Source organism: Myotis lucifugus, unplaced genomic scaffold, assembly GCF_000147115.1.
Source record: "Myotis lucifugus unplaced genomic scaffold, Myoluc2.0 scaffold_91, whole genome shotgun sequence".
NCBI lineage: Eukaryota > Metazoa > Chordata > Mammalia > Chiroptera > Vespertilionidae > Myotis > Myotis lucifugus.
The window spans coordinates 3,056,418-3,067,943 of NW_005871139.1; the positions used below are offsets into that span (position 1 = coordinate 3,056,418).

Here is an 11,526-nt window from a genome sequence, read left to right on the forward strand (position 1 = left end):
ACGGTTTATATTTTGGTGTCCTCAGCTTTATTTTTTTATTTATTGAATAATTTTAGAGAGAGAGAGAGGAAAGGAGGGAGGGAGGGAGAGTGAGAGAGAGAGAGAGTCAGAGAGACATTGATTTGATGTCCCACCTATGTGTGCATTAGTTGGTTGATTCTTTTAAAAAATATTTTTATTGATTTCAGAGAAGAAGGGAGAGGAAAAGAGAGATAAAAACATCAATAATGAGAGAGAATCACTGATTGGCTGCTTCCTACATGCCTTACACTGGGGAATGAACCTGCAACCCCAGGTATCTGCCCTGACTGGCAATCAAACCATGATCTCCTGGTTTATAGGTCGAAGCTCAACCACTGAGCCACACTGGCCGGGCCATTGGTTGATTCTTGTATGTTCCCTGACCAGGGATCTAACCAAAAACCTTGAATGCTCTAATCAACTGAGCTGTGCGGCCAGGGCTTGCCAGCTTTAACTAACACATAATAAAGAGTCTGAGATAAGGAACACAGAAAAGAAATTTTCTTTTCAGATTTAGATGACTTCCAGTTCTGAAGGCAGAAAGGACCCATCAACATTGCTGACAGCTTGAGTTGGCCTTAGTGACCATGAAGCCATGGTACAAATGATGGTACCATTTTAAATAGGAATCCAGAAAATTCTGATAAAGATTCATGTTAGCATCATCCCCAGAAATAACAGAAGTTCTCTCTTGAAATTAAACATTGGTTCATAGATAAACCTCACAAATCAGTACAGCCCACTTAAGCCATCTTGTGCAAGTGCAGACTATAAATTTTGTTTCTTGCATATCTCCTACCCAGATGTAGATATTTATAGCTCTGAACTTACCTGGGAACAACTGCAAATCTCAGCTGATGTTTAGTAAAAGATGGTGCTGAGATGACATAAATATCCTATATAATAAAAGGCCAGGGACCATAAGTGTAACGACCAGAACGACCGCTCAAACAGTCGCCATGAGGTGCATTGTCCACCTCTTGGTCCCTTCCCCCCGGCCCACGAGCAGCAGCTCACAGCAGTGGACAGGGCGGCTCGCGGCTCGTGGCTTCCAGCTGCAGGTGGGTGGGCGGGGCAGCTTGCGATTCGTGGTGGTGGGTGGTGGGCGGGGCGGCAAGTGGCGGCAAGCAGTGGCAAGCTATGTGCACACGATTTTGTGCACTGGGCCTCTAGTCTATTTATATTAGGCATCTGGCCTCTAAGAGTGGGTCTAAATATTTATTGTTGTAATTATTATTGATTTTGAGCACCTAAGCAAGGCTAAGTACTATATTAGCTAATTTAATCTTCAAAATAATTCTAGGAAGAGATACAATTATATTCACTTTTTCCTCAGTTGAGAAAACTTATTCAGAGGTTCAGAAGAGTTAATATGCCCAAGGTCTCCCAGAGCTAATAAGTGAGCTAATAAGTGGCAAAATGAAAATTCAAACCTGGATCTATCCAGCTCCAGCATTTTATTCTAGAACCACTATTCTATGTATTCTGCTTAAAAGGAATGCTTGTCCTAGCTGGTTTGGCTCAGTGGAGAGAGCATCAGCCTGTGGACTGAAGGGTCCCAGGTTTGATTCTGGTCAAGGGCACATGCCCGGGTTGTGGGCTCAATCCCCAGTGTGGGGCATGTAGGAGGCAGCTGATCAATGATTCTCTCTCATCATTGATGTTTCTATCTCTCTCTCCTCCTCCCTTTCTCTCTGAAATCGGTTATGTATATATATGCTTTTTATTTGGGAATAAATTGTGTAGTGCATCATTATGTCAAGGGGAAGAGCACAGGCTCTGGAGTCCCTCTGTCCCTTACAGAGTGGTTGAGACTCAGAATGTCTGCTCCCTCTGGAGTTGGCTTTGCCATACAGGCCCTAACAGGACAGTCTTCCAGAACCTGGCAAATCACTATCCTTGCATTTCTTCAAATCTAGATTATTTCATATATAATAACACCCTATGGGGTCTTTAAATGGATGGTTCTGATTGGGCTCTGCATTTCCAGTCCACTGAACCTGATAGTTCTTTTTCAATGAGGCAAAGACTTGCCCCTAGAGCAGCGATTTTCAACCTTTTTTTATCTCATGGTATACATAAACTAATTGCTAAAATTCTGCAGCACACCAAAAAATATGTTTGCCGAGCTAACAACAACAAAAAATAGGTATAATTTTGATTCATTCACACCAGATGGCTAATGTGTTGGCTGTTGTCATTTTTACATTTGACAATCTAAGGCAGCGGTTCTCAACCTGTGGGTCGCGACCCCTTTGGCAGTCTAACGACCCTTTCACAGGGGTCGCCTAAGACCATCCTTCATATCAGATATTTACATTATGATTCATAACAGTAACAACATTACAGTTATGAAGTATCAACGAAAATAATTTTATGGTTGGGTCACAACATGAGAAACGGTATTTAAAAGGCCAGAAGGTTGAGAACCACTGATCTAAGGGAAAAGAGATTAGTGCTCCGGACCAAATAGTTAAGTATAGCATGGTGTACAAATTCTTGTGGCACACCAGTTCAAAATTGATGCACTAAGTGAAAAAAGCTGGACATAAAAGGCCACATATTGTATGATTTTATTTATATAAAATATCCAGATTAGAATAATTCATAGAGACATAAAGTATATTAATAGTTGCCTGGGGCTGGTAGGGAGAGAGGGTAAATGGAAATGAAGGCTTAGATTCAGAATTTCTGTGTGGGATAATGAAAATAATCTAAAATTGATCGTGGTTATGGTTGCACAACTCTGTGAACATACTTAAAACCATTAAATTGTGCACTTTACATGAATGAATTATATGATATGTTAATTATCCCTATCTAATAATAGACAAACATGATAATTGACTGTACCTTCGCTACACCTCCCATGGGCTAATCAGTGTGATATGCAAATTAACAGCCAACAAAGATGGTGGTTAATTTGCATATGTAGGCTCCAAGCGGCGGAGGGAAGACTGAAGGCGAGCCGGAGCAGCGAAGACGGAAGACTGAAGGCGGCTCTGGCCGGAGCGAAGGCCTGGGTCCCAGGTGCCGGAGGAAAACCTGTGCCGGCAGCCAGGAGAAGGGAAGGCCTATTGCATGAATCTCTTCGTGCAACAGGCCTCTAGTATCTAAATCTTTAAAAATTATAGCCATGAAAAAAATTATTTCCTGGTTCTGTTCATTGAATAGGCCTAGAAATAATGACATCCCAGCAGCAAAAAGCTCCCTTAGCACCAAGATTGTGAATTTTAAAAACTATTCCCAAACCATTTAGGAGGTCAGGGGGTCCCAGAATAGAATATGACAAAACAATCTATTAAAAATGTATGGAACAACTTCACTGAAGAGGATGGAGAGAAAAGGTGCTGATCTAAGTAACTTTGGAGATGAGTGGAGCCTGTAGACTAAGGCAGAGGAACTGTATATAAGCGCTATACTCAATAAAGATGTTTCCCATGAGGGTACAGGTGAACAATTTGGACACCACTATGTACTGTTTAGGGGGAACTGAACAATTAGGTAAGTGGATGGCAGCAGATGGTGGGAGCCAGGTTTCCTTCTTACTGTTGGAGTTGGAGGTTACAGAAAATAAGAAGCTAAAATGATCCATGTGAGAGTTGGAGACATCAGTATGAATGTTTAACTTAATATAGATACAGTGTTGCATATAGAAATACTAATAAGTATGTGTGTAATATACAGATTATATATATTCATATATTTCCTTTATCAGCTGAGAGTGCCTAGAAGCAATGACACCCCAAGAGCAAAAGTACACCTATTTTGTGTTTCTAATAACATTCTCTAATAAAAGGAACCAAGGCTCCTTGGAGAAGAGGGTCATTCTAGGACGAGGGCAATAAATATACAAGTTGATATTGTAGCATCTGTTAGTGCCAGAAAGTAATGAAGTGCTAAAAAAGAACACCTCACAATGATGGGGGTATGTCAAAGGCACACAGGAGCCAACTGAAAGAGCCCAGTGGCCAAAGCTGGAGCAATTTGAGCAATAAACAAGTAAAGGAGTATTGGATTAAAACCCAGGATATAAAATAAATATCAGCAGGTACTGATATAAATAAATAATTGAATAAATAAATAAGTGGAGGCAAACAGACAAAGCTACCATGCACAAAAATTTCAAATAATTTATGTAGATGTTCCCCATTTAAGGAGATGGAGCATAATTTACACTCTTTAACTGTGGGTCGTGCATAATCACTTCCTTCCAAAGACAGTATGAAAAGGGAAGAAAAAAGTGAGTTTACAGTGGAAAAGCCCGACAAACATTGCCTCATCCAGATGATCAAGGTTAACATCATCAGCGATAAGTCTTGCTGATAGCATGTACCCCTGATATGATGTGATGAGAATTGCACTTTATCTGCATGGTCTTCCTCCCCAAACCTTATGACCCCCCAGTCAATCATGAGCAAAATAATCAGATAAATCCCAGCTGATGGACAATCTACAAAATATCTGACCAGGACTCCTCAAAACTGTCAAGATCATCAGAAACAAGTAAAGCCTGAGAAACTGTTTTTACATTAGGTAAAAACTAAGAAAATCTGAATTAAGTGTGGGCCTCAGTTAATAATAATGTAGCAATATTGCTTCATTAATTGTGACAAATGTATCAGACTAATTTAAGATGCTAATAATAGGGGAAACTGGGTATGGGGTATATGAGACTTCTTTGTACTATCTTCATAACTTATCTGTAAATCTAAAACTGTTCTACAACAAAAAGTTTATTTAAAAAATATTTTCTACTAAATAAAAAATCAGGGCTTAGTGGAGAAGTGGCTAATTTCTACTAAATGGGAGAACATATTCACCAATGATACATCTGATAAAGAGTTAATATCCAAAATTTATAAAGAACTCATACTACTCAATACCAAAAAAATGAACAACCCAATTTAAAAAATGGGCAGAGGGTCTGACTAGACACTTCTCCAAAGAGGACATAAAGAAGGCCAATAGACATATGAAAAGATGCACAACGTCACTAATAATCAGAGAAATGCAAATTAAAACCACAATGCGATATCATCTCATATCTGTCATCAATAAATCCACAAATGACAAGTGTTGGCAAGAAGTTGGAGAAAAGGGAGCCCTAGTGCACTGTTGGTGGGAATGCAGATTGGTGCAGTCACTATGGAAACCAGTATGGAGTTTCCTCAAAAGATTAAAAATGGACCTGCCTTACAACTCAGTGATTCCTCTTCTGGGGATTTATCCAAAGAAACCCAAAACACTAATTCGAAAGAATATATGCACCCCTATCTTCATTGCAGCAATATTTACAATAGCCAAGCTATGGAAGCAAACCAAGTGCCCATCAATAGAAAATAGATAAAAAACCTTTGGCACATATATACAATGGAATATTACTTGCCCATAAAAAGAATGAAATCTTACCATTTGCGACAGCATGGATGGATCTAGAGGGTATTATGCTCAGTGAAATAAGTCAGTCAGAGAAAGACAAGTACCATATGATTTCACTTGCAAAATAAACAAACAAAATAGAAACAGACTTTTAGATACAGAGAGGGAACTGATGATTTCCAGAGGGGAGGGGAGGGTTGGGGCAATTAGTAAAAGAGATGAAGGGACTAAGAAGCATAAATTGGTAGCTACAAAATAGTCATGGGTAAGGAAGTAAAGCATTGGAAATCTATATATATAAAAGCCAAGCGACTGGAAAGACTGGAATGACCAGAATGACCTGTCGCTATGATGTGCACTGTGGCCGGCCAACCTCCCGCAGCCCCTCCCCCTGGCCAGCCAACCTTCTCCACCCCCCCAATTCATGCACCAGGCCTCTAGTATAGTCAATAATAAAGTGATAGCTATGTATGGTGCCAGATGGGAAATATTGAGGGGAACACTATGTAAAGTGTGTGATTGTCTAACCACTAAGCTGTATACCTGAAACCAGTAGATAATAAAAAGAGTTGGGGGAGAGCGAAATGGAGAGAGAGAGAAAGAGATGAAGCAAGTGTTGTGAAATCTTGATTATTCGTGTATCTAGATGATGGGTATGTAGGGGTTAAATACTATTCTACTTTTGAACGTGTTTGAAAATATATGTGAAAGATTTTGAAAAGCAAGTTGCAAAAAACATTCCATTTTTATAGAATTCAAAGCTAGTGTGGTGGGCTCTGTGAAGCACTGCCCAGATAGATCCCCCTTTACTGAGGGCTTGTTGCCCTGGCTGCTGGGAGTGCTGTTGGCCCCAACCATCAGTCCCTTCAGAGGTTGTTTCAACTGCAGAGAGCTTTCTCGCCCAAGGTCATGCCCTTTCCTAAGGTGGCCAGGTCTAATGACTGATGGATGTGATAGTATAAAGCTCTGGCCATCTTGGCCCAACCGGGGACAATTCTAAAGGACTATTGTTGCTCCAGAGTGCCCTGTGGGGTCGGCTAAGGCAGTTGCTGAGTCTGCATCACAACTTGACTCCTCCATCTGCCTGATCCTGCTCCCTTTCCCTGTCTTTCCCAGATGTTGATCCCAAGCACAAGCCTTGACCAAACACTGTGATGCTAAACCCCATCTCAGAGTCTAGTTCCCTAAGAACCTTTATTTGTGACAGTTTAATGGGTAGAATTGTGTCCCTCCTAAAATTCATATGTTTAAGTTCTAACCTCCAGTACCTCAGAATGTGATCTTTTTAAAATATATATATATATTTTATTGATATTTTACAGAGAGGAAGGGAGAGGGATAGAGAGTTAGAAGCATCGATGAGAGAGAAACATCGATCAGCTGTCTCCTGCACATTTCCCCACTGGGGATGTGCCCGCAACCAAGGCACATGCCCTTGACCGGAATCGAACCTGGGACCCTTCAGTCTGCAGGCCGATGCTCTATCCACTGAGCCAAACCGCCAGGGCTCAGAATGTGATCTTATTTAGTAGAAACAAATTCTCTAAGGAGTTAATTAAGTTAGGGTGAGGTCATTAGCGTGAGCCCTAATCCAATATGCCCGATGTCCTTATAAAAAGGGGAAATTTGGACACAGAAACAGACATGCTTAGAAGGAAATAATGCACATAGATACAGGGAGAAGATGGCCGTTCACAAGCCAAGGAGAAAGGCCTGGAACAGCTCCTTCCCTCACAGTCCTCAGAAGAACCCTGCCAACTCTTCCATCTCGGACTCCTAACCTCCAGCACTGTGAAACAAAAAATTTCTATTGTTTAAGTCACCCAGCTTGTGGTACTTTGTTATGACAGTCCCAGCAAACTAATACAGACAATAAACAGAGCTAAACACTTTTGTCCAGGGATGCAGATATATGTAGCAAAGCTATCAAGAAAAGCAAGAGAATGAGAAGCACATGTAAAAAATCTGTCTGAATGCTGGGAACATGTGCAAAGCTCTCTCTGCAGTTTGGCATTACAAGAGAAGGAAGTATGGACAAACACAGAAATCTGTTTCCGTTATGGGGATTGAATGAGACTTTCTTTGGTAATATTCATTTTTGGTCCTTCTGGGCCTCTTTCATAGCCAGTGGAATGTTGGGGCGGGGGGAGGGTGTGCAGATTTCCTTACTTACATTTTTTTAAAAACTGTGATTAAACTTTATTGTACAAAAAACCTGTTTGAAAGAAACAGAGAATCAAACAGTATTTCATTGCAAACAAAAGCTAGCAAACAGTAACCGCACACTCCCCCACTGAACACACTGGGAACCCGCGGCGCTGTGGCCCGGGTGGAACGTGATCCGGAAGCTGCGCTCCTGCTGCTTGCGCCGCCCCTTGCACACCTTGGTCACCTCCTCCACCTTCCTCTGCAGGGAGGTGGTCGATCCACTGCAGGGAGTCCGTGTGTGCGTTAAGGATCTTGCAGATCTGCTGTAGCGGGTCGCTGGTGTCGGCGGGGCTCCCGGACGTGTTCAGGTGCTTGATGATGTCCTTGAGGTCCTGGGCCATGCGCTTCAGCTGTGCGTCGATGTTCTCGGCCAGCTTTGTAGGTCTTCTCGCGCTCCTCGCCTGCTGCAGGAAGTGCCGCTCCTGGTCCTCCAGGTCCAGGCTCCACTTGTTGATCAGACTCTCCAGCTGGGCATAGGTCGACAGGATGAAGTCCAGCTCTTGGTCCAGCCTCTTCTGGTCCAGCTTCACCTTCTCCACCTCGCGGTGAAGGGTGGTGATCTTCTCCCCGTTCTCGATCAGCGTGCGGTCCCAGGCGTTGACCTGGGTGGCCTGCTGCAGGAAATGCCGCTCCTGGCCCTCCAGGTCCAGGCTCCACTTGTTGATCAGACTCTCCAGCTGGGCATAGGTCATCACGGGACTGGTGGACACCCCAGTGGCTGCACTGGGGCCAGACAGAGCAGTTATGGCAGTGGGCGCATTGCTGGGGATCCCGGCTGATGCCAGGGGTTTTAGATTCAAGGAGAAGCTGCTGGTGCTGGTGGTGGTGGTGACGGTGGATGTAGCTGTGGACGCGGTAGAAGCTGCTAGAGGAACCTTTAGGCTGAAGCCCAGCATTCCAGGCCCAGATGTTCCAGCTGTGGTTGCTGGGGCACCAAGGGAGAGCCCGGTGGCAGCAGATGAGGTTGGAGCAGTAGCTAGCGAAGCAAAGAGTGTGGGTCCAGCACTGGTGGTGACAGCACTGGGTGCGGGAGCAGCTGGCTGTGTGGTTCCTGCTCCAGTGGCTGCCGGTGTGGCTGGAGTGAAGGCCAACCCAGCAAGTGTCCTGGGCTGGGCCGAACTCCCCATGGAGCCAATACTGAAACTGGAGGTCCCCCCAGCCTGGGACATGCTTCCACCTGTGAACGAGAAGAGCATGAGACTCTTAATCTCAGGGTCGTGGGTTCGTGCCACACGTTGGGCGCCACTTGTTGGAGTTCAACCCCAGCAGGTCCAGGGGTTCCCAAAGGTGTGGACGGAGTTGGCGAAGAAGGAATGACACGGAGACAGTGTTCAGTTGATCAGCAGTCTAGCCAGGTTCTCTAGCCAGGTTCTAGCCAGGGTCTCCAGCCAGGTTCTGTGTTTATTTCTCCTGCTACATCTGTATTTATACCAGTTGATTTTAATCCTGTCAATTTCTATTCCAAAGGTTAGGGTGTTTCTTATCTCCATTCCAGGGAGTAAAGATTATGTAGCTTAAGGGTGATTGTTCGTAGTTACCGGCCTGGCATTTAGTTAAGGGGTTTTATTCCCTCCCTAACTTCAGGGAAAAATCCCTACCTGGGGAAACAACCTTTCTCGGAGGGATGACCTTGGTTAAAATACATAGCGCCAAGAAGGTGAGCAAACATATTAAGAACAGTATGCCATATATGCCAGGTCCCTTGAATCCTAAGCTGGGCAGATGTTTCTTCCCCGCAGCGACTGTGTCAAGCAGCAAGGGTGGTCCGGCTTCCGGGAGAGGATCTTTTCTTTTCAGTCAGTAACTTAAAGCTGTCATTTTTTTTGTCTGTGTCTTCCGTCCAAGCAATGTCCTTGATCTTCCCAGCGAAAGGCTGGTACTCGTACTTTAGGAGGTGCTCCTTCTGCGTGGTGTCCCAGATCCGCAGCTTCCCAGACACATCTCCAGAGGCTACGTAGAATCCGCTGGGCGCGTACTTGGCCACCATGACCTGATGGGCATGCTCCGTGTAGATGTCAGCAAGGGCTGGGTTATCGATGTTCCTTAGGATGACGCACTTGTCATTGGTGTAAAGAAAATTATTGCCCTTGGGGTCGCCGCCGATGATTTTGGAGACGCCCCTCTCCACCTGGGGGAGGCTGGCGAACACCTTCTTGATCTCGTATGGCATCCTCGCCCACTTGTTACCGCGCCGCGCTCGCCAGACCCTCGGGGACCGCCCGCCCCGTGAATCAGTCCTGGCCGAGGCCGAGCCCTGGAAAGGACCGAATTCGAGGCGGCGCTGGGTGTGCCGGACGTGGAGGGGGCCCCTACTTTCATTTTTAATGCCCCAGGAAACATGTTGCTCATATGACCTCAGCAATAAATCAGCTGGAAAGACTCATTTATGTAGTTTTGAGAATGAATTCAGCAGATTTCTTTAACTTCAACATTGACTGCAGTAGAAAATAATGTGCTTGACCTCATTCGACATCTTCCTGGAAAATGGGATTAATGTTTACCTCAGAACAGTAATATGCGGCTTAATGTTTCAGTGGAGGTTTTTGATGAGAGGTGTTGAAGAAATCCAACCTGTTTGGACTGCAGCTGAGATTGACTATTTTTTTGTTTAGCTAAACAGGAACTCTATATTGTTCTCCCTTTAGTGCTAGCCTGGTGCCTGGTACTACCCCGAGGCCAATAGACCTGCCTTCTCACCTTTTGGGGATATTTACTAGAGTTCCTGAAGCCGTTGCCAGGTAGGTCAGTGCCCTGTCCCTTGTGTGGTGTTGCCTTGTGAGGGCATGCCTTCCTTGCTGCTCAGGTAATGGCCCTTCTTCCACAACTAACACTTTCCACACACAGGAGGATTGCTTAGGGCCAAGCAGCTTCAAAAAGGCAATTAGCATAAAGTGGGAAAGTAGTCCAGTCTCAGAACCTGGCAACTAAAGGGACTGTAACTCAAATTACACATCTAAATTCTGGGAGTAGGGAAACAATGAAAAGGAACAATTGCTTAGTGGACATTTAAAACTGTTTTCCTAAAGCAGCGATTGTGTCTCTCTTTTTTTTTAACCCAAAGTAAAGGACACACTGAAGCTCTTCTCAGAAAACAGGTGGGATGGAGGAGATTTATTTATGACTTTCTGGAAGCACAAAGAGAAGCTTTTACTGTTGATAGCAAGGCTGGGTGGACGCCAGGAGACACATCCCAGAGGAGCTGTGCTGCCAAACACTGACTCACAAAGAGCTGACCTAGTCCTTTTTCATGCTGACTGCTTGCTTAGAAATTATATCAGAGGACAGTCCTGAAAAACCTAGTATGGTTTAGAACAATTAGGGAGACTTTAGAAAAATCCTAATTCTAAGGAACCATTTCAAGGGAAATAGAGAAGCAGTGTATTCATTAGCTTTGTGTAGAACTACTGTTCAGCTCATGTACGGAAACTGCCCCAAGACATCCCATGGCTAGCCATTCAGTATCAGCATCCTTCCTGTTCCTTTGAAACTACAAATTTTAAGTTGAGTTTCACCAAATGCCTTCTAGACACTAACAGGGCCAGGGAGGGGAAGGTAAGGAGCACATCATAGTAACCAATATTTTTAGACTTGGAAATATTTTTGAAATTCTGAAGAAATCAGAGGGAGAAGGGGTTACAGGGGTGGGCAAACTTTTTGACTCGAGGGCCACAATGGGTTCTTAAACTAGACCGGAGGGCCGGAACAAAAGCATGGATGGAGTGTTTGTGTGAACTAATATAAATTCAAAGTAAACATCATTACATAAAAGGGTACGGTCTTTTTTTTTTTTTTAGTTTTATTCATTTCAAACGGGCCGGATCCGGCCCGCGGGCCGTAGTTTGCCCACACCTGGTTAGGATGTGCCTGCTGGGAAGGTTTGGGAGGAAGGGAGAGAGAAAGATCAATGGAAAGTAA

The 11,526-nt window shown here is 44.1% G+C and overlaps 1 protein-coding gene across 1 annotated transcript; it reads right to left on the reverse strand.

Moving 5' to 3' along the window:
* Positions 1 to 7,651: 7,651 nt before the first annotated feature.
* Positions 7,652 to 8,807, reverse strand: LOC102435024 (nuclear pore glycoprotein p62-like). The gene is given in 2 exon segments (XM_014458141.1): positions 7,652 to 7,823; positions 7,825 to 8,807. Coding segments are annotated over 2 exon segments (1,155 nt in total).
* Positions 8,808 to 11,526: the final 2,719 nt, after the last annotated feature.